General features: G+C 51.5%; 1 protein-coding gene across 7 annotated transcripts; it reads left to right on the top strand.

Annotated features, from left to right (window-relative positions):
* The first annotated feature begins 509 nt into the window (after positions 1-509).
* PSEN2 (presenilin 2) lies at positions 510-27,815 on the top strand. Of its 7 annotated transcripts, none has more exons than XM_017882342.1 (14): positions 511-676; positions 1,319-1,461; positions 1,622-1,815; positions 5,401-5,589; positions 12,785-12,945; positions 14,607-14,821; positions 16,453-16,594; positions 19,019-19,086; positions 19,747-19,967; positions 20,975-21,073; positions 22,283-22,366; positions 22,747-22,848; positions 25,738-25,856; positions 27,120-27,815. In XM_017882342.1, the coding sequence occupies exons 5-14, from the start codon at positions 12,805-12,807 to the stop codon at positions 27,273-27,275; spliced, it is 1,347 nt and encodes a 448-aa protein (XP_017737831.1). In that variant the 5' UTR covers positions 511-676; positions 1,319-1,461; positions 1,622-1,815; positions 5,401-5,589; positions 12,785-12,804; the 3' UTR covers positions 27,276-27,815. The 7 variants fall into 7 exon arrangements, with proteins under 7 accessions (XP_017737834.1, XP_017737831.1, XP_017737832.1 ...); XM_017882343.1 differs by having other exon boundaries at positions 1,622-1,784; XM_017882345.1 differs by lacking the exon at positions 1,622-1,815 and having other exon boundaries at positions 510-676; positions 22,750-22,848.

A 27,815-nucleotide genomic window follows, 5' to 3' on the forward strand; every position in this document is an offset into this window, starting at 1 on the left:
GCACTGTGAATTCACTAAATGCCACCGAAATGAGCACTTTATGGTAAATTTTATGTTGTGTGAATTTCACCTTCAGTTAAAAAAAAAAAGTAAAACTACTCAGACAACGCCAAATTATTGACAATTTCAACTTATCCCACAGACCCCAAATCCTGGAATCACAACCCCGTAGGCCAATTCTCAGGTCAGGCAGCAATTTCATCCCTGTTCAATTTTATCCAGAGCTCCTGGTGGCTCTGAAGCGCTCTAGGGAACAGACCAGGAAAATTCTCATGGTGTTAGCTCACATCGAGCCACTAGTGCTCCTTCAATGTGAGAACAACCGGGAGGAGGAGAGGATGTGCACCTAAAACTGCAAGGAAGATTGTCCTCGAAGCATATGTCCTACGGCCCCACGCTGCTGCCAGGCCCACAGGAAGATGACAGGCCCGGCCTCCACTCCTTCTGAGGTCATTGCCCAGTTTCGACGTCGGGATGATCCCGTCATCCGCGCGGCTTAAAGGGCACCCTCCCCGCGCGCCCGGGGCTGCAGGTGGGGCGCCACTGAAGGAGAGAACGTGGCGTCGCCCACCGGGCGGGGCCTGGGCGGGCGCGGGGCGGGGCCTGGGCCGGCGCCGGGTCCAGCTGGGCGCTCCGCCAGCTGCGTAAACTCCACTGGAGCGCGGCGGTGGAGCAGGTGAGCAGCGGGTGTCGGGGGTGCCCAGGCCAGGGCCCTGTCGCCCGCGGCGTTGAGGGCCCGGGGTGGGGCTGCGCCCTGAGGGCCCGGCCCTGCCCTCCACACGCCCCTAGCTGCGGTCCCTTCCCCGGCTGTCGGGCTGCGGCCCCTGCGTGCGCAGTGCTCCTGGCTTCTGCGGCCAGCGAGGGGGCGGAGAGAGGAGAGTGCCCGGCAGGCGGCTGCTGGGCCAGCCCGGAACTGGGTCGTGGAAGGATCGCGGGAAGCGGCCTTCAGGCCTCTGGCCTCTGGCCTCACGCCTCACTGCGTCTCCAGTTCCCCGCGTCCGCCTGCACCCGAGCCCCAGCTGGGGGTGGGCGCGGCGCGAGCTGTTAAAGGGCCGGTGCGTTTAAAGGAGCCGTGCACGTGGGTCTCTGAGGCGTGTAGCAGGGCGGGGGCGTTTTGTTCTTCCTCTCTCTCTCCTGAGACCTCCGTTGCGCAGAGTCCATCCGGCCTCCAGCACCCGGCCCTGGGCATGCTTTCCCCAGAAAGGAGGCGCGCGGGGGCTCTGCCCGCACGTGAGAGGCAGGGCCACAGGGCCGCAGGGCCGCAGGCGCAAGCCTAGAGCCGGTTTCTCTTAGCAGCGGTGTTTGGCTGTTTTATCAGGCATTTGCAGCTGTGAGGAGGCAGCCAGAAGCAAGCTTTTGGAACTGAAGGAACCTGAGACAGAAGCTAGTCCCCACTCCGAATTTTACTGATGAAGAAGCTGAGGCCACAGAGCTAAAGTGACTTTTCCCAAGGTCGCCCAGGTAGGATATAGCAGAGCCAGGCTTCGACCCCAGTGTCGTGGCTTCTAGATCTGCTGTACATCCCTCCGAGCAGACCTCACCCGTGTTTATTGGCTTAATAAGTATTCCCTTAGACAGGTATGAACGGTGTTGAGTGAAGTAACTGCATCCCTATTTACAGATGGAGAACCTGAGAGCATCCCAAAGAGACGATTGCAGACTAAACTCTATGGAGTAACTTGATTAGGACCGATCCCATCTTCCAGTAAGGAGGCCCCTGATGCCTCTGTAGCCAATTCTGCAGACACCTGAGCCTCCAAGGCCTTCAGCCAAGACTTTTGGCGGTAATTAGACGCTCGGGATAAGCTGCTTCAGGTGTGTGAGCCCCAGGTTCTCTGCTGAATGTGGTTGTGGACAGGCGGTGACTGGTGCAGGTGCAGAAGCGGCCTGGTTCCTGGCCCCAGCTCAGTGCTGCGTCCCCAGGACGCCTAGGTTGAGCCTTGGGTTCCAGGGCAGAGGCTGGAGTGAGGGCTTGAGGGGATGTTGCTTTGAAGTAGGATGGATGTTGTATCAGGTTTTTGGGGAAAACTGTACCCTTCGGTGTTGAAGTGCCCATGTGCCAAGTCTTGAGTCCAGCCTGTTCACTTGTGGGAAGTGAGTGGCTTGTTCCTATTTGAAAGAGCAGCAAGGAGGAGGAGGAGCGAGGGCTAGGGGCTGCTGCTAGGGTGCCTGGAGGTGTGGTGCCTAGTGTCACACCTGTCTCCCCTCCCTGGCTGCTCACCGTCCCCCCCCCCAGAGGGGTCTGCCTCTTGTCTACTTTGGCCTTTCTCTGTTATCGATGTTAATAATGGCACATACCTCACTTACGAGTTGGTCATATACAATAAAAAGTCATCTTGTACAGAATCTTAGAATTTAAGATCTTAAGAATTTCAATGACACTGAAATAGTTTATTATCTTTTTACAGAAGAGGAAACAAGTTCAGGGAGTTAAGCAGCTAGTCCAGTTATGTGGCTTCAGTGCTTTAAGCACCAGGATTTGAACATAGCTGGCTACACCGTCTTTATCTTTTGAGTTTTTGCACAGGAGGTTCCTGCATTCAACTCCTACCCATGTCTCTCCACTACTGCTGGGAAAGTTTCGTGGAGTTCCCATGAGCAACTTCCTGACAAACAAAATTTTTTTACAGAAACCAAAGCAGTGTGTGTAGGTCATATGCAGTGTGTCTAATGAAAACATCTCTGGCAGGCTTTCAGCTGTTGCTTTGACTTTTGGACACTGTTTAGTTGGGGACTGATAAGACAGCAAATGTTTCTGCAAGTATTCCCACCTGTTCTATTACCAGCTGCCACAGCTGTAGAAAAGCGGGGGTGAGGCTGAGAGGCCCCAGACGAACATTTTGCACTGGGCTCCAAGCCTGGAGATAGGATGAGCATCATGTTAATGTCTGGAGAAAAGAATGATTTCAGGCTGGGTGCTGTGGCTCACGCCTGTAATCCCAGCACTTTGGGAGGCTGAGGCGGGTAGATCACCTGAGGTTGGGAGTTCGAGACCAGCCTGACCAACATGGAGAAACCCCATCTCTACTAAAAATACAAAATTAGCTGGGCATGGTGGTGCATGCCCAGCTACTCAGGAGGCTGAGGCAGGAGAATCACTTGAACTTGGGAGGTGGAGGCTGCAGTGGGCCAAGATCGCGCCATTGCACCCCAACCTGGGCAACAAGAGTGAGACTCCGTCTCAAAAAAAAAAAAAAAAGAATGTTTTCACATCAGTCCTCAGGAAAGACCACATGTCAGTGAGATCATTTCTTGAGAGCCTCTTCATTGACTGGGAGAATGGGCTGCTTGTTCATCTTTGTGAAAATTCTAGAACAGGGGAAGAACAACTCAAAGGGTGCCTACTGTTCTGCTATACCTTAACCAGAAACTTATTGGACTCTTTTTTAAATAAAAGTAATACATGTTTATTCTAGAAGACTCAGGAATTTGGTTTTTTTTTTTTTTTTTCTTGAGATGGAGTTTTGCTCTTGTTGCCCAGGCTGGAGTGTAAGTGGTGTGATCTTGGCTCACTGCAGCCTCTGCTTCCCGGGTTCCAGCGATGCTCCTGCCTCAGCCTCCTGGGTAGCTGGGATTACAGGCACATGCCACCACTCCCAGCTAATTTCTGTGTTTTTATTAGAGACGGAGTTTCACCATGTTGGCCAGTCTGGTCTCAAACTCCTGACCTCGGGTGATCCGCCCACTTCGGCCTCCCAAAGTGCTGGAAGCATGAGCCATTCCTCCTGGTTGAGATAACCACTCTTAACATGCATTTCCTTCCACACTGTTCACATATGCATATTTATCTATTAAAACAATAGAGGGAGGGAACCGTAGGTGAAGTTTTTGTATCCTGTTTTTTCTGTTATGCCTTCAGAATTTTCCTTTTATTGAGTACTCGTGGAAAAGCAGATTTGGTGGGTGTGTAGAGCATTTGAATTATTTATCCTACCAGTCCCACAGCAGGATGCTTTCCCACCCTCCGTTTTGGCCCAGAGAAGCAGTGCCCTGTGTCCTCCCCATGCCCATATGTGGGCACTCCCTCCCATGGAGCCAAACCTACCTGGGCAAGTAGCAGAGAGAGAGCAGAGTGAGCCCTGGGGGCAGGAGTTGGGGTCATGGCAGGAGAGAGACTTGAGAGTTTGGAGGTGGCAGGTGAGCTGGTGATTAGGGAGCATTTCTTGACACATACCTGCCCATGGTGAAGGCATGTGCCTTGTGAGTGTGCTCTCAGAAAGCCTACGTGATGTGTGGTGGGGCTGCCTGTATGACCAAACCCTGGCCCCTGGGTACGTGACCCTCACAAGTGCTGAGTGGACTGGGAAGAGCTCCTTGATGGGCAGTTTGGAGACTTGAGTTGTAACTGTGGCTTTTGGCCATGGGCTATTAACTGATTACTTTTGCCCCTCTAGGCTTCAGTTTTCCTTAATTATAATATAGGGAGCTGACTAGGTGGCATTGATGGCCTTTAAGGTCCTTGCCAGCTCTGACATTGTCCTATGGATATGCCCTTTCATTTGATAATATGTTTACATGGCCATAGGGCCTGGGGCGGGGCCGGGAATGGAAACTTGATCTCTGGGGCCTGGCCTTTGAAGCCAGTTCATGTGTCTGGTGGTTCAGCAGATCCTTCACTTTCCAAGAGGCACATCAACATTCTTCTGTGTCCTCTCTCACTGTGTCCCTCCTCCATTTCATCTTCTTTATAACTACCACTTATTGAATGCCTACTGTGTGCTGGACACTTTACAGGTTATCTCTAGGTTTTACAGTAATCTTGCAAGGTATGCCTGTTCTGCTTTTTACAGCAGAGGAAATGAGCTGTGTCAGATTAGACTGTCTGAGGCCTCTCAGCCAGGGAATATGTGGTTCAAATCACACAGGCAGGCGATCCGAACCCTGTCAGTCTCCAAGCCTCTGCTTTTGACCACGACTTGCTGCTGCTTGTTTAAAAATAAATGCGTTTCTGGAGCCTACTCCAGAGGGTCATGCTAGGGGCTCCCTCTCCCACTTCTCCACAAACCACCCTTTTCCCTGGCTGCTTCAGGAAATGAGAGAACTCTGCCTGGGCCCCAGGCACTTCTGAGTGGGACAGGGCTGTTAGAGGTAAGTCTAGAGCCTGGCCCAGAGTTCAGGAGGCCCCATCAGAGGGTCTCTGGGGCCTGTGGTCTGGGAGGGTGGTAGGGCAGTACCTCACTTCCCTTTGAGACCCAGGCCCCAGCTCTGGCTTAGGCCAGGGAGAACCATCCCCAACTGGTATGTGTTACTATATGGGCTGAGATGGATGGACAGATGGATGGTCAGTTGGACCAAATACATAGTCGGGTACCCAGGGCCAGGGGGAGAAAGGTGAGCAGGGCAGCCATGGGAATTTGTCCGGGTATCACCTGGCCTTAAAAATCTCTTCCTTATTTTAAGGGACGACTGTGGGACTTCTCAGACATCAAAAGAGTGATGTGACGGAGCTGTGTGACCATAGAAAGTGATGTGTTAAAAACCAGTGCCTCCCTCTTTGAAAGCCAGGGATCATTATCGTTCATCTAACCTGCTGGGAAGAAGAACCAGTTGTCCGGGATCCAAACCTTTCTGCGGCCCCAAGTGTTTGTGGTAAGTGCAGTGACTCCCAATCCGCTTTTGAACCCGCTTTTTCCATTAGGATTTTCTCCATGGAGGCAGATTTCCATGGGAGTTTGCTGTAGCGTTTTGAAATCTGTTTCTTTTTTTTTTTTTTTTTCATTATACTTTAAGTTCTAGGGTACATGTGCATAACGTGCAGATTTGTTACATATGTATACTTGTGCCATGTTGGTGTGCTGTACCCATCAACTCGTCAGCACCCATCAATTTGTCATTTATATCAGGTATAACTCCCAATGCAATCCCTCCCCCCTCCCCCCTCCCCATGATAGGCCCTGATGTGTGATGTTCCCTTCCCGAGTCCAAGTGATGTCATTGTTCAGTTCCCACCTATGAGTGAGAACATGCGGTGTTTGGTTTTCTGTTCTTGTGATAGTTTGCTAAGAATGATGGTTTCCAGCTGCATCCATGTCCCTACAAAGGACGCAAACTCATCCTTTTTTATGGCTGCATAATATTCCATTGTGTATATGTGCCACATTTTCTTAATCCAGTCTGTCACAGATGGACATTTGGGTTGATTCCAAGTCTTTGCTATTGTGAATAGTGCTGCAATACAGGAGCACCCAAATTCATAAAGCAAGTCCTTAGAGACTTACAAAGAGACTTAGACTTCCATACAATAATAATGGGAAACTTCAACACTCCACTGTCAATATTAGACAGGTCAACGAGACAGAAAGTTAACAAGGATATCCAGGAATTGAACTCATCTCTGCACCAAGCAGACCTAATAGATATCTATAGAACTCTCCACCCCAAATCAACAGAATATACATTCTTCTCAGCACCACATCGCACTTACTCCAAAATTGACCACATAATTGGAAGTAAAGCACTCCTTAGCAAATGTAAAAGAACAGAAATTATAACAAACTGTCTCTCAGACCACAGTGCAATCAAACTAGAACTCAGGACTGAAATCTGTTTCTTACCTAGTTTCATTGGCCTTAAATGTTAAGGCCAAAGCATTTACATTTCTCTGTAATGAAAAGAAGGTCAAGGAAATTGGGTCATTGGGTTTCCATAATAATTGCAGGAACTGCTGACACAAGCATGGCTGGGGAGATTCTGTAGGTCAGACTCCCTTGGTTTGGCTAATTCAGCAGTTTGATCCCATTCAGCTGATTAATGGGAATGTGCAGTGGCTTCTTTGGATGTTTGATTTGCATCCTAATCCAAAGCAGCTATCAGCCTTAGCACTTCCTTGTCAGAAGGCTTTCCAGAACGTAGTCTGTATGCTGGACACTTTCTTCTGCCCCTCTGCATTTTCCTGCCACTTCTCTAGAGAACGGGGTACAGGGGGTGGGAGATAGGGAAAGCTGGTTGCTGTGTGGTTGATGGGATTTGACGTCACCCAGCTCCACCCCCACCTGCCCATGAGTCAGCCTCTGGGGAGGGTTCTTTGTGTCACCGGCACCCTTATGTGGACAAACATCTAGCAGGTTGTTTATCTGCACACATTTGGGTGGTAATTTTTCCCTCCAAGGATTTCAGAGCACCAGCAGGCTTCAGAGCAGACTTAGGTGGCTTACAAAGCAGGCCCTTAGGAATTCAGAGGGAAGCAGAAATCCATCCCAGATGCTCTGTTTTCCTTTAGGAGCTAGGTAAATCAGAGGGCCTGAGGGACAAATGAAAAAACGTCACAGCTTTGGCTCCCATCTGCTCCTCCTGGCCAATGAGAGGGGATCTGGGAGGGGCAGACGTAGAGGAAAATCTCTAAATGTTGATGCTCATTATTTTCCTTTAAAGAATTAATGCCCTAAAAAAAAACCCTACAGATACAGTCTGTGTTAATTATAGAGACTTAGAGAAATGCAGAAAAATATAAAGAAAATAACCACTCTCGGTTCCACCATGCAAACATAATCACTTTTAATGTTTTGTAATATTTCCAGCCCTTTATATACATACATTTTATAAGGACATTCAGATGATTAGGTTTGTAAAGTTTTATGTTCTGTTAAATTTAAGATCTTGTCATTGTTCAGGTTATTAAATATTTGAAATAAGATTTTTGGTGGTCCTGTAACAGTCTCCATCAGGCAAATATATCATAGTAGAGAGACATTTTGGTCAGTTTCACTTTTTTTTTTTTTTTTTTACAGTTAACACATATGTTTGTATAAATACTTTATATTTTCTTAAGACAAATTCTGAGAAATAGCATTTCAGGATCAAAAGGTGTGCTGTGTTTAAAGTGTTGATTCTTACTCCTTTCAGTAAGGCCAGTGCAGTTTGTCCAGGTAGTGACTGAGACCCAGTTTTTCTATACTCTCTTCCGCAGCAGGCATTGTTTTAGGCCTTTTTCAGCCCAAGAGTTCTCTTCTCCCCTTGCTGCTCTGCTGGTCTGCGATTTTTCCACTCCTCTTCCTCCCTAGCTGGTCTCTGACCAGACTCTAGATATCCAGGAGAAAGTGTTCATTGTCTCACTGTCCCATTCGGCAATCAAGTAGTGCCAACCATTTGGGGGGCGAAGGTGGGTGGGTGAGGTACACTCACCTTGCTGAGCAAGGCCCCCAGCCTGGTCGTGTGATTATAAAGCAGATGCGGTGCCAGGAAAAGTCAGACACTGGCTGAGAATCACCTGGGGGCCGACCATCCCGAATGCAGATCCCTGACACTGGGTGAGGATGGAGCTTGGCGATCTGCATTTTTAATAAGCAGCCTAGCAGAGTGGTAAAGAGCCCAGACACAGACTATCTAGATCCAAGGGTAACCTTGAGCTAATTACTTTTTGAGCCTCTGTTTCCTCATCGGTACCATGGGGAAGAATAGTAGCGCCTTGCTCCAGGGTCGTGATGTTTAGTGCCGGGTAAGGGCTCAGGAGGTGCTGGTCCATCTCCACCAGCTCCCAGTGGCCTGGGCCACCTTTGAGAAACAGTGATCCTAGGGGATTCAGCCTTTCCTAAGTTGGTGCCTCCCACCTGTCACCCCCACCTCACCAGGCTAGGAGGGTTGTGATTAGAGGGTGCCCTTGCTGTGACAGCTGAGACTAGCTCTTCCCTGATTATTCCTTAATGACAGCTCCCTCCTTCCCTACTTTCTTGAAGTATTGGTCCCCATTATTGTGGGCACAGGTTGAGAGGAGGCCTTGGAGGAATGTTTGAAAGTGGAATGAGGGAAGCAGCCTGCTCAGGGAGCACTTGTTTTCTGGTGAGGAGGCTGCATGTATGAATGATATTTGTGGGTGAGAAAGCAGATTTTGTAGTTTTCCCTTGTTTCTTTCTGAAGAGCTGTCAGGTCTTGATGAGACCAGGCCTGGGCACAGGGCAGGCAGTCGGCGAGTGTGGATGACGATGGCAGTGGTCACCAGGTGCCTCTTTCCTTTCTAGCACAGTGTCACGTGGAAAGGCTACGGTCCTTTAACCCCACCCTCCCCGGCATGACTATCACACATGTCAGGGAACTTCTGCTCACAGAACTGCTTTCCAGGGATGGCCTTTTTTTTTTTTGAGACAGAGTCTCAACTTTGTTGCCCAGGCTGGAGTGCAGTGGTACGATCTCAGATCACTGCAGCCTCTGCCTCCTGGGTTCAAGCGATTCTCTTGCTACAGCCTTCTGAGTAGCTGGGATTATAGGTACCTGCCACCATGCCTGGCTAATTTTTGTATTTTTATTAGAGACGGGGTTTCCCCATCTTGGCTAGGCTGGTCTTGAACTCCTAACCTTGGGTGATCTGCCCACCTCAGCCTCCCAAAGTGCTGGGATTACAGACGTGAGCACCGCACCCAGCCCCAGGGAGTGTCTTATTAGTGGTTGGCAACTGAATGGAGAAGTGGGAATTGGAAGGACCTGATTCTACTTTTTCCTGGGTCCCCTGCTTCTCCGTCTTCACCCACCCGTCAGCTCCCTTTCTCCTTTAAACAGGTACCTTTGCTCTCTGCTTATCCATTTTTGTTGTGCGTTGCTATTTGGGAGCCTATCTTATGAATGCTACAGCTGTTGTGGGTCTGAAGGGTGAGCCTGCCCTCTGTCCTTAGGGGCTGCAGCCTGTGGTTTTTTAGGTACAGGGACTCCCAGAACTGCTCCTCCAGTCATAGCAGAGATAAGTCACAGGCGCTTGAGAGGCATAGGAAGAACAGAGGGAGGAGATCGTAGCTTCCCTGTTCGTTCACACCCAAAACAAAACTGTCATGCTAGAAAAGGAGGTATTAAGAGAGCCACCTGTACAGTCTCGTAGCCCATCCAGCACACTGCTCCAGACGGAATGTTATGATTTAGCTTGAGAAAATGCAGCAGCTCTTTGTTTTGGTGCCGCTTTTTGAGTCAGAGTGAGTTCCCCATTGCCAGAGTGGATAGTGAGGGAAACCCTGGGTCCAGGCAGGAGTCTGTTTAGGATTTATCTAGTGAGGCTGAGCCAAAGGAGGACCTTAAAGTTTCTTCTCTTCAATTTTATTTATTTATTTATTTATTTATTTATTTCTGTAGAGATGGGGTTTTGCCATGTTACTCAGGCTGGTCTTGAACTCCTGGGCTCAAGCGATCCGTCTGCCTCCGCCTCCCAAACCATTGGTATTACAGGCGTGAGCCTAGCCACCATACCCGGCCCTTCTCCTGCATTTCTGCCTGATAATTTCTCTCATTTCCATAGATGACGAAGGAACTAAAGCCAAGAACTTTCCAACGTCTTGCAACTCTTTGGGGATGTGAGGCTGTGCTCCATTTGTATGGGTTTTGCTGATTCCCAGAACTTCCCTGCGGCCCCGGGGCCTAGTCTGAGGCGATTCTGAGTGAAGAGGGAGGAGGGCCCACACCTCTTTTGTAAAGGCTGCTTTTGTAAAGTTCACTTCAGTTCACATCTTCCTCCTGGTCAGAAACCTTTGGGGGCTCTCCTCTGCTGCATTAAGCTCTTACACCTCCATCAGGCACCAAACTCCTCCCTGGATGGCCCATCCTACCAGGTCCCCACACTTCAGCCACATCCAATTGCTTGATATTATCAGGATAGGCCATGTTATGTTCCTAACTCATATGTTTACTTAAGTGGTTACCTCTTTCCAGAATGAGCCCCCTCCTCCAAACTCTGCCTGGTGAAATATTCCTAACCTTTGCAGCTTCACGTCCCTCTAATTTCTTGTGACCTGAGGCATCTATTCCTGACAACTGGTAGACTCTGGCCCCTTCTGACTCTCGGGTGCATTGTCCTTGTCACCTCCCTCCTGGCTTTTAGCTGGCTTTGCTTCCTGCTGTTGTTACTCCTGTACTTGTCTTATCTATCCCAAACAGAAGGTGCTTCAGGCTGGGGAGTTTGTTCATGTTGAAATCCCTGTGATGGAGGTGAGCAGAGGCAGGTTTTGCCTGTGCCTCTTGTTTGGGGATGAAGTTAAAGTCCCTGTGGGAATAATCCAGGCGATAGCCAGGGTCGCTGTCTTCAGAAGGAAGGGCAGCCACAGGTCTCGTTAAGGGGATTGAAATTGGCTGACTTGGTGGAAGGAACTTGCCTGCTTTGTTTAAAAACCACATATAACTGGGTGTAGTTGTTCACACACTGTAATCCCAGTGCTTTGGGAGGCTGAGGCAGGAGGATCACTTGAGGCCAGGGGTTTGAGACTAGCCTGGGCAACAAAGTGAGACCCATTTCTACAAAATATTTTAAAAATTGGCCTAGTGTGGTGGCGTGCATCTGCAGCCCTAGCTACTGAGAAGGCTGAGGCGGGAGAGTTGCTTGAGCCCAGGAGTTCAAGGCTGCAGTGAGCTATGATTGCACCACTGCACTCCAGTCTAAGTGACCAATGAGACCCTGTCTCTAAAAATAAAAATAAAATAAAATCACACATGTTGTGGGGCGACTTACTTGGAAACGAACTTTGAGCAGAGAGCACACCTGCTATCCTTGCCCAGGGTGTGAAGCTCAACCCTGAGGGTCTCTAGACAGCGATAACTCAGCCTCTGTCCCCGTCTGGGATGTTGGCAGGAATAGTCAGATTTGCCAGGTGTTGTTTGGAGCTCTTCCCAGCCCGGAATCCTGCATGTGTAGGTTTTGTTACACTGGGTCCCCCACTTGGTACTACTGTGTAGAAACCCCAGTCAACACTGTTTTGCGGGGGCAGGCTTCCCTCTTGTGGTCCCCTTGGCCTTGGCCTTCCCCTGGGTCACACCCTCAGTGGCACTTCCCCACCCCACATGCCTGCTCCTGTGGTTTAGGTCTCCACTTCTAACCTCAGGAGACCTGGTCCTCAGACGCCTCCCAGACAGCTTCCCCATTTTATCCAATAGACACTCAAAGGGTAAAATTCACAGTCTTTCCCAAGACTCTTTTCTCCGGTCTTCCCTGTCTTAGTCCCCACCTGGCTGCCATTCTAGACTCTGTTTTCTCTCCTGCGTCAGGTCCTGCCCTTGACCTCCTGACCCCTTCTGGACTCTGCCCTCACTTGCATCCATCCTGCTGCTGTCCTTGGTCCTCCTCACCTGCCACAGTCATCTTTGGGGATCACTTTCCCTCCCTGGCCAGTGGCCACACTGACTTTTATGAACCCAGTTCAGATCTTGTCTGTCACGATTGTCCTCAGGGTGATGTGTGTCTCCTTAACATGGTGCCTGAGACCTTGCTCATCTCCACTGCCCGCCCCACAGTGTGAGACCCTCACTGGAACATTCTCTGTGCCTTCTGCCCTTCCCTCCTCCTGGGAAAACCAGTCTCCATCAGATAGGCTCTTCTCTAGAAAACATTCCTGATCTCTGAGATTTGGTTCCACTTTTGTGCTTCTGCACCTACCATCACACACCTGGATCGTATCATTTGTCACGTTAGATGATTTTTTTGTTTTGTTTTGTTTTAGGACAAGGGTATTTCTTACTCATCTTTATATCCTCAGAGCCCAGCGTGATCTTTGGTGCATAACAGATGCACCACAGATGTTTGCTGATTGAACGAATGAGCACACTGACAGTTTGGAGCTGCCCTGACTTTCATGGCTGTGGGTTTTGCCCCCTGGGATGTGAGTAAACTCAGGCCAGCCCCAGGCAAGGCCACTGCTGCTTCCATGGCAGCTTTCAAGGCCTTTTGTTCTATGGCAGTCGTTTGTTTGACAGGCATCTCTTGGAAGCTTGTGGGGCAGGACTTGTGTCCAGGTCTCCAGGTCACCTCCAGCCACCCCCGGAGCCCTCTACTGCCTTTGTCTCACAGGAAAGTGGAACAAGGTCCTTGTGCTCCTTTTTCCAGGTACTTCCGGAGGCAGGGCTATGCTCACATTCATGGCCTCTGACAGCGAGGAAGAAGTATGTGATGAGCGGACATCCCTAATGTCGGCCGAGAGCCCCACACCACGCTCCTGCCAGGAGGGCAGGCAGGGCCCGGAGGACGGAGAGAACACTGCCCAGTGGGTAGGTCCCACCAGCAGCTGGGGGCCTTGAAACAGGTCCCTGGGGCTCCTGTACCTTACAGATGAAAACCAGACATTCATTCCCTGATGCAGGAGGGAGAAGGGAAGTAATGTTGAGGATTGGCCGAAAGGGTGGGTGGCTGGCCATGGTAGACCTTCCCGTCTGCAGGGCTTCATAGGACTCTGCGCATTCACAGCCAGAGATGGACTTGGCAGTGGGCTGAAGGATGCTGTCCACTCTGCCCCCTTAGGTTTACCTTTCTCATGCAGGTCACTGTTTCCACTGTAGTAGGAGAGTTTATTTGGATGCCTGGGTGCTAGGACAGGTAATGCAGAAGCTTAGGATGGTAGCGGGGGAAGCATTTTTTGGCAGATGGCCAGACATGGTAACTGTGAGAGGAGTCTGCCTGATGCACAGTTGACTTTTCAGCTGGGGATATTTGGGCTGCACTGTGATCATCCGGCCCCCAGGGGAGGAGATTACAACGTTAGAAAGAGTAGGATGTCCTTGGGAGAGCCACTTAGTTTTGCCCTTTCTCTCCCGATCAGGGCAAAACATCTGAATTTGCCTGAATCCTGTTCTCTGTTTTGCCCAGTGTAGAATTAAAAAATGTCTCTGTGTGGGCTATTTTCTTGCAGCCAGTCTTAATCCCTCTTGCTGAAACTTGAGCTCACTTCTCCATGTTCTCCTTGAGAACAGAACCATCGTCCCTAAGCTCTGAGTGAAATCACACCAGCTCAGGGCCACTGCTCGGCCACTCCTCAGCCTTTTCTTGTTAGTTTGTTGTCTCTGGGAAGTTTTGTACATTTTAGTCGTTTCAGTTTCTGTTCATGAATAGTCTTCCTTTCCTTTCTTGGCTGAATGTCTAGATTGGGACTCTCTCTGCAGAGAACCGGTACTGAAGCAACTATCATTTTTGGTTTTTGTTTCATTTGGCTTTTTCTTTAGCTGTTCACCTCATTAGCAAGGCAGCCCATGACCCTGACTTGCCACAGTTCTCACAGGTCGGTTTGTGCCAGTGTCTGGCAGGTGTCCTGCCCTCCCTCGCTACCTCCTCATTTGTGCCTGCCCACCTTACCAGAGCCTGTGTCTTCTCAGATGCTTAATGCCCGTTTAGCCTCTCTAGTTCAGAGCTGCAAATTTCCATGCTTGATTCTGTGGGGCAGAAAATTCAAAGCAATTTCTTCCTCTGCAAATTCCCAGTGTCTTCGTCACACTCAAAGAGAGTGTCCCTGTGCACTGACTCCTCTAGCTAGTGATTTGTCAACCAAAAATGTTTAGTCTCTGTTTTCCTTCTATCTCCTGGCCTGTCTCCTCCCATGTCAGCATGGCCACATGAACAGAATTGAGTGACCTCCTGAGCTCCTGTATTAGGAAGGGGAAAGATCTTTTGATGTGTTCCAAATTCATTAACCATTAAGTCTTGGGCCTGCAGACCATAGCAGCCTGCCTGCCTTCATTTGTGGTGCCTCATCCAGCTCCAAATCTTCTCTACTCTTGTCCTCATAAACTTTTCGTATGCCCTAGCAGCTCATAGGCTGCTCCTTATATCTGGAAAGCAACTTTCAAACTTCTCATTTCTGGTTCCCAAAATCCATGCATTACACAGATAGGCTGCCGTAGGGGACATTCTGCGGCCCTCACGATGTGGTTTCCCACAGAGAAGCCAGGAGAACGAGGAGGACGGTGAGGAGGACCCTGACCGCTACGTCTGTAGTGGGGTTCCCGGGCGGCCGCCAGGCCTGGAGGAAGAGCTGACCCTCAAGTACGGGGCGAAGCACGTGATCATGCTGTTTGTGCCGGTCACTCTGTGCATGATCGTGGTGGTAGCCACCATCAAGTCTGTGCGCTTCTACACGGAGAAGAATGGACAGCTGTGAGTTGGGGGCTTGGGGGGCACAGGGTGGGGTGAGGGCTGAGTTGTTGGGGGGCAGCAGCCTGTGTTGGTCACTGCACCTACAGCTCCACACCAGCAGTGGTAAAGAGCAGGGATGAAGAACCGCCCAGGTTCATGGCCTGGCTCACTGCCTCCTGGATTGTGACCTACTTGGGCATGCTGTTAATGTCCCTATGCCTCAGTTTGGTTGTCTGTATAATGGGTTAATAACACAGTTACTGGGAGAATTAAGTGAGTTAATACGAGTGAAAGGCTTCGAAGAGTGTCTGCTCAAGGTGAGTGCTCAAGCAAGCTGGATCCTGCCGCAGAAATCAAGCTCTTGCTGCGAAGCACTGGGCTCCCTGTTCCTAGTCCTAGATCCTGCGCATGGCTGTGCCACCCATTCCTGTGTGACCACAAACAAATCACTTTCTCTCTGGGTCTCTGCTTCCTTGAATGTGAAACAAGGTGGTTGGACCAGATATTTCTCAGCTCACTTCCAGTCTTGTGAGGAAGACTTATAAAGCCTTTCATTTATTTTAGTGAAATACATGCAGAGGCAGCAGCGTAGAAAAATGAGAAGCTTCCTCCACTTCTTCCCCCTCTCCTTTCTGTGGTGCTCACTGCTAAGCACCTTCTGTAAACATTGTTTTTTTTAATTTCCGGAATTTTTGTTTCATTTTGTGTGTGTTGGTTTGTTTTTTTGTTTCTTTTAAAGAAAGGAATAAGGCCAGGTGTGGTGTCTCATGCCTGTAATCCCAGCACTTCGGGAGACTGAGGCGAGAGGATTATTTGAGCCCAGGAGTTTGAGACCAGCCTGGGAAATGTGGCGAGACCCTGTCTCTACAGAAAATACAAAAATTAGCCAGGTGTGGTGAGGCACATCTGTAGTCTCAGCTACTTGGGAGGCTGAGGTGGAAGAACACCGGAGCCCAGAAGTCAAGGCTGCAGTGAGCCATGATTGCGCCACTGTACTCCAGCCTCAGCAACAGAGTGAGACCCTGTCTCAAATTTTTAAAAAAAAAATTAAAAAAGAAGTAGAGTCCCATCCTCAGGAAGCTTATAGTGTGTGGGGGATTCAGCGCAGCACAGGTGGAAGCATGGAGAGAATGCAGCCAGCAGTTTGTTTGCAGCAGTACAGGCTGGAAAGAATGAGGTTTGGGTGAATTGCTTCCTGTCTCTGCTTCCTGAGCTTATGAGCTACAAGGACAGCAGTTGCTCCAGTGGGTGGGGGTCGGGTAGTAGCAGGTGGAGGAGTGCTGGGCTGGGTGGAGCTGGTGGAGAGGTGTGGGTGAGAGAATGAGAATTGGATGGGTGAGAGAAGCACCTAGGGAGCCTTTAATCCCTGTGGGGGTGGGGAGGGCAGTGGGGAGGTCATCTAGTCCTCGTCCTCACTGCGGCACTGGGCCCAGTTGGCAGGCTGAGAGCTAAAGGTCTGTGGTCAGGGTGCCAGGAAATGAGCTGGAGGACAGGAACTGCTCACGGGGGTGGTGCCTGCACTCCGTCAGGGCAGCACATGGGCGGTGTGGGCATCCCAGGCACCTCCCCTAGCAGGTCCAGAATCACTCAAGGTGGGGAGCCTCGAGGAGCAGGCAGGGCTGGGAGCGTCAGCCCTTTGCCTTCTCCCTCAGCATCTACACGCCATTCACTGAGGACACGCCCTCGGTGGGCCAGCGCCTCCTCAACTCTGTTCTCAACACCCTCATCATGATCAGCGTCATCGTGGTTATGACCATCTTCTTGGTGGTGCTCTACAAGTACCGCTGCTACAAGGTGAGCCCCTGGCCCTGCCCTCCACCCACCTGTCTCTCTCCCTGTCTGCCCCACACCATGGTGGCAGAGCCTATGAAACAGCCACCTTTAAAAAACACAAATCAGAGGAAAATAGACCCAGAGTTTTTGTACTCCTTCCCACCCATTCCTGTCTCCCACCATGGATGACCTAATACTGTTGTCTTTTATTATTTATTTATTTTCTTTTTCTTGAAACATGGTCTTACTCCATTGCCCAGGCTGGAGTGCAGTGGTTCGATCATGACTCACTGCAGCCTCAACCTCCTGGGCTCAAGAAGTTCTCCCGCCCAGCCTCTCAAATAGCTAGGGCTACAGGTGTGCACCACCATACTTGGCTAATTTTTAAATTTTTTTTGTGAAGGCTAGATCTCACAGTGTTGCCCAGGCTGGTCTCAAATTCCTGGACTCAAGTGATCCTCCCACCTTGGCCTCCCAAAGTTCTGGGATTACATGTGTGAGTCATTGCACCCAGCCTGTTGTCTTTTAAATTTGCACATTATCCCACTTGAGTTCCTCATTGCAGTGTTCCAAGCATCATTTCTCATATTTTGAAGTTAATTTTGTTTAACTTCTCTTTCTGAGGTTCTATTTTAGGCTCCTCTCACCCTAATACTTCCCCTGAAGATTTATTTTTAGTTTTCCTTTTCCTTTTTGTGCAAGGATGTGCAGATGCCATGCTGAGGTCTTCCAGCCCTGGGAGACTTTTGGGTTGTAGCTGCCTATAGCTGCTAAGTAGCCCCAGGGAGTAGTGGAAGGGCAGATCCCATCTGGCCAGAATCATGGGCACTGCCTGTCTCCAAAGATGCCATAAGCTTTTAGACAGTGGCTTCAAGCTTTTCTCCCAGGGAAGGGGTTGAACCACTAAAGATGGAAAGGTGATTAAGCTGGGCATTACGTATTTTAAAACTGTTTACACACAGGTGCCTCACAACATTTTTTGTTCAGGCGGCTGCCATCCATGGAGCAGGTAGATAGTGGTACAGAGTGCCCAGACTAGAGGGATGGGACAGGGACAGTGCAGGGAGGGAGCTGAGCCCCATTCCAGTGGGGGCAGCAGGGGGGAAAGCCATGGGAGGGGCTGCAGGACATGTCCTGAGCTGAAGCTTATCAATAAGTAATGAGTACCAGCTGGGCATGGTGGTGCATGCCTGTGGTCCCAACTACTCGGGAGACTGAGGCGGGAGGATCGCCTGACCCCAGGAGTTCAAGTCTAGCCTGGGCGATGTAGTAAGACCCTGTCTCTAAAACAAAATAATAATAAAATAAGTAACAATTACCTGTGTAACTGTGACGAGGCAGGGTTTGAACATTGCCACTGGGAGGTTGGCAGATGGTGGGAAGCAGGGTGGAGGGCTACTGGTTTGGAACAGAGGATACAGATTGCATGGGGTCAAGCTAGAAATTGCATGGCAGGTGTGAAGTACTGGCACCACTGCGGGCAGTAGGTGTCTGGTGGCCAGTCCCAGAGGCTGTGAAGAGGGGCTCAGCCATCTGTCCAGTAGGGCTTCCTTGGAGGTTCCGCAACACAGGCAGATGATGGTGGCCCGGGCAGCCAGGTGGTGGCTGGGAGGAAGAGGGTCGACACGTCCCAGAGGCGGCCCTTTCCCCTTTTGGCTGTGCATACAGCATGGTCGTGGAGGCTGCTTTCACTCCAGGTAGACCAGGGCCAACCTGAGGTCCCAGTGGGTTGAGCTGGTGACTGATGAGTTGGTCTCAGGGGTGAGGCTGATGGGAAGTGATGTCATTCTCCCGCTGATGGCCAGCTAAGGGACTGGATTAGGATCAGCCCCCTCTTGTCCTTCACTCTCCTATGCTTGGCCAGGAGACAGGAACAGGTCTTTCTGAGGACCTGTTTGTAGGTCCCAAGGGTGGGAGGGGACTTCCCGGGTTCTCTGTTGAGGCCACCCTATCTAAAACAGCACTCCGGTGAGTCTCCTGTCACTGTATCCTGCTAACATTTTTTTCTCCATGGCCCTCATCATTACTTGCTAATATACTGTAAATTTGTCTATATGTCATCTAACTCCCCTTACACTGGAACATAGTGCCCATGGGCAGAGACTTTGGTAGCCTTGGCTTCAGAGCCTAGAACAGTGCCTGGCAAGTAGAAGACACCCAGCATTACCTTTCTAACTGAACGAGTAGAGTTGGGGGAGACTGCAAGGCTATGCCAAGAGACCTGAGGGAGTCTTGTCTGCATACACTGCAAGGTGACCTGAGGGGAACTCCTTGGATTTCTGTGCTCTCTGTATCTGTAAGGTGGCCACCTGGTCCCTTCCAACGTAGGCATGAAGTAGCCTAACAAAGAGCATTCAGGCTTGGGTATCAGTCCCAGGATCCTGGGGGCCTTAGGATTTGTGGCACTTGGGGATACCTTGTGATCGTGCCATTTCTATTGTCTAGTTCATCCATGGCTGGTTGATCATGTCTTCGCTGATGCTGCTGTTCCTCTTCACCTATATCTACCTTGGGTAAGTGGCAGACGAACAGCACTGGGAGCCCCTCTCCATGCAGCACAAGTGGACATGGGCATGAGGACCTGGGCAGGGAAAGGTGACCATCAAGCTCCAGTGCTCCCCAGTGCCAGCCGTTCTGGAATCCAGGCCTTCATGGCCCTCTCTCATGGCCTTGACACAGGGGAGTAGAAGTGGGGCTGCATGGTGGACCCCACATTTCTGTCTCGTTCCTTATTTAGAACGAACCCTTCATGGAGAAGACGCTCTGTGAACCCCAGGGGGATAGAAATTCCACAAAATTTACATTCTAATTTTTAGGCTAGGCCTAGGTACTTCCTGGTTTGTGGGAAAAATTATCTGTTCTATTGCCCTTTGATTTGGGATATCATCCTGACCCAGGGGCCCAAAGGGACTGGAGGGACAAGAGAAAACACCTTCCCAAGGACCTTTTCATGTGCACAGGATCTTCCAGGTCATGCCCATACACTTTTCTGTGACCTGTTCTAAACATCCCCACCTTGTTCTAGAAAATGTCGCAAATGGTAAATTGTAAGGACAGTGAAGGTCGGGGAAGGAAATGTTAGTAAGGAGGGCCAGGTTGGGACTGAATGGTGGTAAACTGCTAGACTGTAATGTCTCCACTGAGTCCCACTCACAGGCTCCTTGATCCTGCAGGGAAGTGCTCAAGACCTACAATGTGGCCATGGACTACCCCACCCTCTTGCTGACTGTCTGGAACTTCGGGGCAGTGGGCATGGTGTGTATCCACTGGAAGGGCCCCCTGGTGCTGCAGCAGGCCTACCTCATCATGATCAGTGCACTCATGGCCTTGGTGTTCATCAAGTACCTCCCAGAGTGGTCTGCGTGGGTCATCCTGGGCGCCATCTCTGTGTACGGTAGGCGGGCAGCAAAGCTGGTGGGGGCAGCGGGGGCAATGTCCAGTGCCAGATCGTCCCCAGTGCTGCACAAGGAGGGCAGGTGCTGAAGGACTTGCTTCCCTTCCTGCAGAGGCCTGGGTGGGCTCCCTCCTGAGAGTCACCTGTGTAAAACATAGGGGGATCCACTATTTCTGGAACGCTCCTGGTGATCTAGATAAAACACGGTAGTCACTGAGCTCCTCATTTGCCCTTTTATTCTTTCTTTTTTTTTTTTTTTTTTTTTAAGATGGAGTCTTGTTCTCTCTGTCGCCCAGGCTAGAGTGCAGTGGTGCCATCTCGGCTGACTGCAACCTCTGCCTCCCGTGTTCAAGCGATTCTCCTGCCTCAGCCTCCCAAGTAGATAGGATTACAGGCGTGTGCCACCACACTGGGCTAATTTTTGTATTTTTAGTAGAGATGGGGTTTCATCATGTTGGCCAGGCAGATCTCGAACTCCTGAGGTTGTGATCGTCCCGCCTCGGCCTCCCAAAGTGCTGGGATTACAGGCGTGAGCTACCGCGCCCGGCCCTCATTTTCCATTATTATCAATATGCTGATTGAGCAAGTGCACTGTTAAGCACTGGACACACTGTAAGTGGTTTATCAAGACAGTCCTTTGGGCACAGTGCCTATACATAACCCCAAATGTTAGCTGCTATTTGATGCTACCATGATTATCATTGCCAGTATTGTTACTTCCATTTTAAGGTTAAAGAATTTGAGGCTCAAGAGAAGTGGGACTCCCCAGCCTGGCCACCACGTCTCGGGTGCACAGCTCCTCCATGCTTGCAGTTGCCTGTGAGGCCCTACTCTGGCTCACACCAGGGCCTGCTCTAAGTTGTGACTGGAGATTGAGAGTTTGGGATGTCAGCCCAGAGGCAAGGCATGCTCTGAGAGCTCCACCCAGGGGTCCTGTGCTGCAGGGCTGGCTCTTCTTCAGGGGGCTGTTTGGGGATAACTTGACAAGAATGTCTCTGTTTTCCCAGATCTCGTGGCTGTGCTGTGTCCCAAAGGGCCTCTGAGAATGCTGGTAGAAACTGCCCAGGAGAGAAACGAGCCCATATTCCCTGCCCTGATATACTCATGTGAGTGGTCCCCCAGTGCCTCTACCTGACTCAGGGTCAGCAGGCAGCCTATGGGGGGACAAGGGCCTGCTTCCTGGCCATGGCTTTCAGAGTTGACTAGGAGATGCTCACCCTTTCCCTGGGCAAAGAGGAGGAGCTGGCCTTGGTGATCCGTGGAGGATCTCCACTTTCAGAAACCAGGGAGGGGAGTATCTTGCTATTAACACAGTAAGAAGCTTAGAAAGGTAGGACAGGAAACAGGCATCTGCTAGGATGTGGCGCAGCCCCTGACTTCATCCCGTTCATCCTCCAGTGGCTTGCTGTGGTGCAGGTTGCATTCCTGTGAACCTGCAGCCACACCTCAGCTCCCCAGGCTCTTGAGAAGGGACTTTGGAGAGGGATTCTTCAGGGCAGGAGGTCAGGGAGCAAGGAGCTCCTGGGCTTCCTTGACAGCAGCGTGGCTGATTGGCATTAATCCTAACTGAAGGGAAGGCACACAGGATGGCCCCTGGCCTCGGGGTCAGTATGTAGAGATTTGGACTTACACATGCAGTCAGCAAAAGCACATCAAGTCCTCACTTTGTGACAGGCACTGTGCTAGGCACTGAGGGACCCAGCAGGAAAGAAGACCACAGGGTCCCAGGCCTCATGGAGCTCACAGCCCTGGGATTGTGATGCCCTCGGTCTGTTAATGGCAGAGCTTAAATAGAGCCTGAATTTCTGGAGCTGTGGTGTCTGCAGGGTGGCCTGGGAAAGAGTTTATGGAACAGCTACAGAGTGCTAGGTATCTCCAGGCAGCTGAGGAATTGAGCCGTAGAGGAGAATCGCCCACAGCGTGGCCCCATGGGAAAGCACATTCCAGACACATTCCAAGGATGAGCAAAGACCATGTATGGAAAGTCTGTGCTAGGACTGTTGTGAGTGTCCCAGGGCTCTGGGGATTCACCCGTGAACAGTGAGGTCCTGGCTCTGATAGATCTGGTTCTTCTTACGCTCTAGGAGGGGAGACAAACAGTAACAGAATAGACAAATGCAGGAGTCAAGAGGGAGTGACTCCGGACCCCTTCCACAACGGCCTCCTAACAATGGAGCATGAACAGATACCTGCAGGATGGCGGGATGGAGGGTCCTGTGCAGGCTTTCTGGGATGCAGACTGGTCACCTCCCCCAGGCCCTGCAGGCAGCCACTGTTAGCACCACCTGAGGCGTGAACCTTTTCCCCTCCCCCAGCCGCCATGGTGTGGACGGTCGGCATGGCGAAGCTGGACCCCTCCTCTCAGGGTGCCCTCCAGCTCCCCTATGACCCGGAGATGGGTGAGTATCCAGGGGAGCTAACAGCCTCTCATCACTAGGGGGCAGCTCCCTACCTGCACCCAGCTCTGCTGGCCTGGCCTCTCTGAGAGGCTTGAGTTCAGGAGGAGCAGAGGGAAAGGTCCTTTGAAAACAAGCCGGACACATGTGGCTTGAAGATTCAGCGAGTGTTGGACCCTTGGTCCTCTGCCAGCCTCTGTTGCATCGTTCTGCTGGGCATGGGTGGGGCGGGGGAGGGGAAGCCCTGTCATCAGGCACTGGTGCTCGGGGGACCCCTTCCTGGAGCTTTGTTCCCAGGGAACACTCTGACCAGCTCTTGTCTGTCTCCCTTGTCATCCCCTCCTCATGGCAATGATGGTCATCTTCTTTTCCTGGACACCCAGAAGAAGACTCCTATGACAGTTTTGGGGAGCCTTCATACCCCGAAGTCTTTGAGCCTCCCCTGACTGGCTACCCAGCGGAGGAACTGGAGGAAGAGGAGGAAAGTAAGGTGCCCATGTTCACATGGCCTGCTTCAGCCTGGGGCAGGAGTGGAGATGGAGGGTGGAGGCTCCCTGCAGCCTGGGTGGAGGAGGGCGTGAGGGGAGGGGCCCCTTTTCCCATCAGAGGCATTTCTGTGGAAGTAGGAGATGCCTGCAGCACTGGGGTCTTCTCAGCAGACCCCATGTGGTTGTCTGGCGTGTATTGAGTGTGGACCATGTGCCCGTGCTGTGCTGGGTGAGGCCCAGCCGTAGTGGGACCCGCAGACTAAGGAGACGCGGGCAGTAATCATGCAGACTGCAGAAGCCAGGGACTGTGAAGCAGGCCATGGGGGCAGGAGAGCATGCCACGGGGCTTCTTGACCTGGTTGGCAGGGATTAGAGAAAGTCACCTGAGGAAATAACTGCTGAGCTGAGCTCTGAAGGTTGAGTCACAGCAGTCACTAGAGGAGAGGAGCACAGGGTGGGGAGCGTTTCCTGACAGGCAGACTTAGGAGTCAGAGGAAGCTGGAGCGGGATGCAGAGAGCAGAAGTGTGGGAGGGCCTTGCAGACAGGCCTGGAGACACACTGAGAGGGGTTTATCCTGGTGTCAGTACACGGTGCCTGCCCAATACTCAGTGCCCGCCCACTGCAGCGTGCCAGGCGGCACCCTGGAGCAGGGAGATGCTACAGTGTCTTAACAGCCCCTGCCTTGAGAGGTGCCTTATGGGAGCAACCTGGTAACAGTGGCCTGGCATACAGGACTCCAGTGACACAGGAGGGGCAAGCTAAGATCACTCTGCGGTGGGTCTGGAAGGAGGAGCAGGTGCACACCCTCCAGGCAGGCTTGTGGGAGGTGTTTATTCCAAGGCCAAGTGGTGTGTTGCCGACCAGGAGTTAGCACTGTGGGCCACGGGGCCCACAGGACTGGCCTCCCTCCAGACACCAGCCACAAGCTCTGGAGGGTCTAGATGCCACGTGTGCTTCTGACTGGCTGCAAATTTAGGGCTGCATGATCCCCTTAGGTTCAATAACTTGCTAGAATGACTCACAGAACTCAGGAAAGCACTACACTTAAAATTGCAGTGTTTTTTTTGTTTGTTTGTTTTTTGTTTTTTTTTTGTCGTTGTTGTCGTTTTGTTTTGGAGACAAGTTCTCGCTCTGTCGCCCAGGCTGGAGTGCAGTAGCACGATCGTGGCTCCCTGCAACTTTTACTTTCTGGGCTCAAGTGATCCTCCTACCTCAGCCTCCTGAGTAGCTGGGATTACAGGCACATGCTACCACACCTGGTTCATTTTTATATTTTTAATAGAGACAAGGTTTTGACTTGTTGCCCAGGCTGGTCTCGAACTCCTGGGCTCAAGCCATCCATCTGCCTTGGCCTCCCAGAGTACTGGCATTATAGGTCTGAGCCACAGCACTCAGCCAAAATTAGTTTTATTATAAGAGATGCAACTCAGGACCAGCCAAATGAAGAAACACAGAGCACGTGAAAGGGCCCCCAGCACGTGTTTCCTGTGTCCTCTCTTCAGGGGCAGGACACGTTACCCCCTCTTGTTGTCCGAGGGGAGAGAAACAAGGCAGCACCATGGGCTGAGATGGGGATGACTGTCAGGACTAGGCCAAGGACGATGTGGAGGGGCCCACCGGGAAGGTGGTGTGGCTTACCACACTTACTCAGGAGAGCATCCATGTGGGAGAGGGGTGGGGGCTGCCGGACATCTGGAGGGACATACCAGCAGGCAGCAGAGCCGGGGAAGAGCTCAGGGTTTGACACGTTGGAGCCATCAGCATGTACATGTTGTCAAAATGAGGCCTGAGAAGAGTAGCCAGGGAGGGTGCAGGGTCAGGGTGCAGCCCTTACAGAGGAAGGGAAGGTGCATTGGAGGACCCTGAGGAGTAGCCAGAGGCAGATGGGTGCCGCAGGTGGTGTGAGGACTGCAGGTGTCCCCTGGGGACCAGAGAGCATTGGTCTGGACATGAGACCTGGTGCCTCTAGGTTTCCAAGGTGACTGGGAGATGAGTGCAGGGTTTTTTTTTCAGAGTCCTGATGGAAGAAGGAGTGATAAGAAAGGGGAGCCAGCACATGACAGCAGGAGCAAGGGCCCAGGACAGGAAGAGCTGTCTTTCTAGGATGGGCAAGACTGGAACCTGTTTGTTAGGCTCTGAGAAGGAGCCAGCTAAAGGGGAGGAGTTGGGATCCAAGAGGAAGTGATGCTGATGGATTGGACCTGGTGAGGGAAGGATGGACACGGGCCAGGAGCAGGAGGGACACCTGCAGGGCTGGAAGGGCAGGGGACGTGGGCCTCCATGGTTTGTGTTTATTGCATAACCATTTTTATTGTCTACAGTGAGCAAAGTTATCCTATAAATAAGTGTCAGGGACCATTGCACTGAAGAAAACTAACCTGAGAGCATTTTGGAAGCTCTAATTTCCTGATCAGTAATGGGTAGACTAATTCCCAGTTATGTTTACCTATTGTAAGGTGAAAGGGTCTTCAGAGGACCTCTGTCTTGGTGTTATATGTGCTTTTGAATGCACTGAAATTAAATTCCCTAAAAATCTGTAATTCAGACTTCATACTACATTGTACAGCAGTGCCCAGCCCCAGGCCATGCATTCCTATTTCTTCTTTACTCACTGAGTGCCCAACACCGGTTTTACCTGAGTTTCAGAACTGCCCACTTTTCTCTGCCCAGGTTGTAAGTCACCCAGTTCACAAGTGTCCCCTGCTTTCCCACTGGCCACTGATTTGGGGAGGCAGCTGTCCTTGTCCCCAGTCCACATGGCAGCTTCTAGAGGCCAGGTGGGCTGGGCTGGGCAGACTGGCTGGGCCTTCTGGACCAGGGTTTCTCTTCTTTTTCCATTCCATGCACGCCTCCTCAGCATGGGTTCACTGTCTGTCCTCACACAGGGGGTGTGAAGCTTGGCCTCGGGGACTTCATCTTCTACAGTGTGCTGGTGGGCAAGGCGGCGGCCACGGGCAGCGGGGACTGGAATACCACGCTGGCCTGCTTCGTCGCCATCCTCATTGTGAGTGGCTGGGGCTGTGTCTGACTGCCCCCTGGTGGTGGGGCCCCCAGAGTCCTCATTGTGGTGGGGGCGGGTCCCAGGATCCCTGGGGATTTTTCATTTCTTCTCTTCCCTCTGAGGGACGAGACCAGGGAGTGGGGCTGGAAGGGTCGGCTTGAGACCGAGGCTCACAGGAGGTGTGCTCCAGCCTGCGGAGGACAGTGCAGGGGAGGGTGAGGAGAGCGCTGGCCCCAGCGTGCCTGAGCACACAGCCTCCAGGCCGGGGACCCAGCTGACAGCTTTGTGCAGTGATGATACCCTTGAGGTGGTTGTGATGACATCAGGTTTGCGGAAAAGAAAATTGCTTAAGGGTCTTGCCTATGGGCACAAAGCTAGTGAGGACCGTGTTTTCCCCTCCTCCATGCCACTGAGACACTACAGGGTCTGAATCTGGGGCACTAAGGCTGGCCCTGTTACTGTGAACTGCAGCAATGAAATGTGCAGGCCCCATAGTCAGTTAACCTGGCCAGATACACATAATGGGGAGATGTCCTGCTGTGACTTCATCTCAGAGATTTCCCTGTCACGTTAGAGGAGGTGCAGTGTCTGAGTTGTGCACTTGGTGTCTGTCCCTTGGTGAAAACCCTGGGCATGGCATGGTTAAAGTTGATGCTCTAGTGTCCAGAAGATTTTGTTTTTGCCCACAAGTACATCAGGGATAGGATGATCGACCTAGGCTGCTCCACCACCAGACTGCCTGACCGGAGCCCTGCTGCCCTCAAGGATAGAGAAGGCACCCTGGTTCCCTGTACTCACCTGGACCACTGCCTGCATCAGCCGGGTCAGGGGAGGATGGGCAGCCCCCACACCTGCTTCCCAGAGGCAGGTTGGCTGGCAGCTCTGATTCCCTTGGTGCCAGCTGCTGAGAACCTTACTGCCATTTCAGTTGAAATACATGTTCCCTGAGGGCATCTTACCATCCCATGTGACCACTCCAGCCAGACAGGGGAGGCAGCACGACCTGGGGGCACAGCACTGCTCCAGGAGTCGGAAGGCCTGCCTTCTGGTTCACTCACTAACGGGTGGGGTGATCCACTGGGGGTGAGAACTTCTGCCCTCAACACCTCAAGAGCTGTTGGAGGACCAGGAAGGATAATGGGGTGTCTAGCGCCGTTGTCCGACTGGTCCTCGAACAAGCTCCTGCGCCTAGGGACTAGACCATGACTCACAGCTCCCGTCCACGCCAGGGATCACCACGCTTACCCTCCCCTCTGTATCCTGCAGGGCTTGTGTCTGACCCTTCTGCTGCTTGCTGTCTTCAAGAAGGCGTTGCCCGCCCTCCCCATCTCCATCACGTTTGGGCTCATCTTTTACTTCTCCACGGACAACCTGGTGCGACCATTCATGGACACCCTGGCCTCCCATCAGCTCTACATCTGAGGGACGTGGTGCGCCACAGGCCGCAATCTGCCTGGAATTTTCATTGGATGCGGTTGTATAGTTTTACACTCTAGTGCCATATATTTTTAAGACTTTTCTTTCCTTAAAAAAAATAAAGTGCGTACTTACTTGGTGAGGAGGAAGCAGAACCAGCTCTTTGGGGCCAGCTGTTTCATCACCAGACTTTGGTTCCCTCTTTGGGGAGCGCCTCACTTCATGGACAGGAAGCACAGCAGGTTTATCCAGATGAACTGAGAAGATCAGATCCGGGGGGAAAGCATCTGGCATGAGGGCCGAGATACATAAAGATGTGCCTCTGTTTGGGACCAGGACCGCGTGCTTGGGAGTGGCCCCTGGCACCTGGGTCCTCTGGCTGGAGAGGAAAAGCCAGTTCCCTACGAGGAGTGTTCCAATGCTTTGTCCGTGATGTCCTTGTTATTTTATTGCCTTTAGAAACCGAGTCCTGTTCTTGTTACGGCAGTCACACTGCTGGGAAGTGGCTTAATAGTAATATCAATAAATAGATGAGTCCTGTTGGAA

Source organism: Rhinopithecus bieti, unplaced genomic scaffold, assembly GCF_001698545.2.
Source record: "Rhinopithecus bieti isolate Rb0 unplaced genomic scaffold, ASM169854v2 scaffold_13261, whole genome shotgun sequence".
Taxonomy (NCBI): Eukaryota; Metazoa; Chordata; class Mammalia; order Primates; family Cercopithecidae; genus Rhinopithecus; species Rhinopithecus bieti.

Excerpts from the sequence above, each read along its gene's own strand:
- PSEN2 (XM_017882342.1), top strand. The coding sequence starts at position 12,805 with ATGCTCACATTCATGGCCTCTGACAGCGAGGAAGAAGTATGTGATGAG. Across the intron at positions 16,595-19,018 it reads ACAAGTACCGCTGCTACAAG|TTCATCCATGGCTGGTTGAT; the intron begins GTGAGCCCCTGG and ends TCTATTGTCTAG. Across the intron at positions 19,087-19,746 it reads TTCACCTATATCTACCTTGG|GGAAGTGCTCAAGACCTACA; the intron begins GTAAGTGGCAGA and ends TTGATCCTGCAG.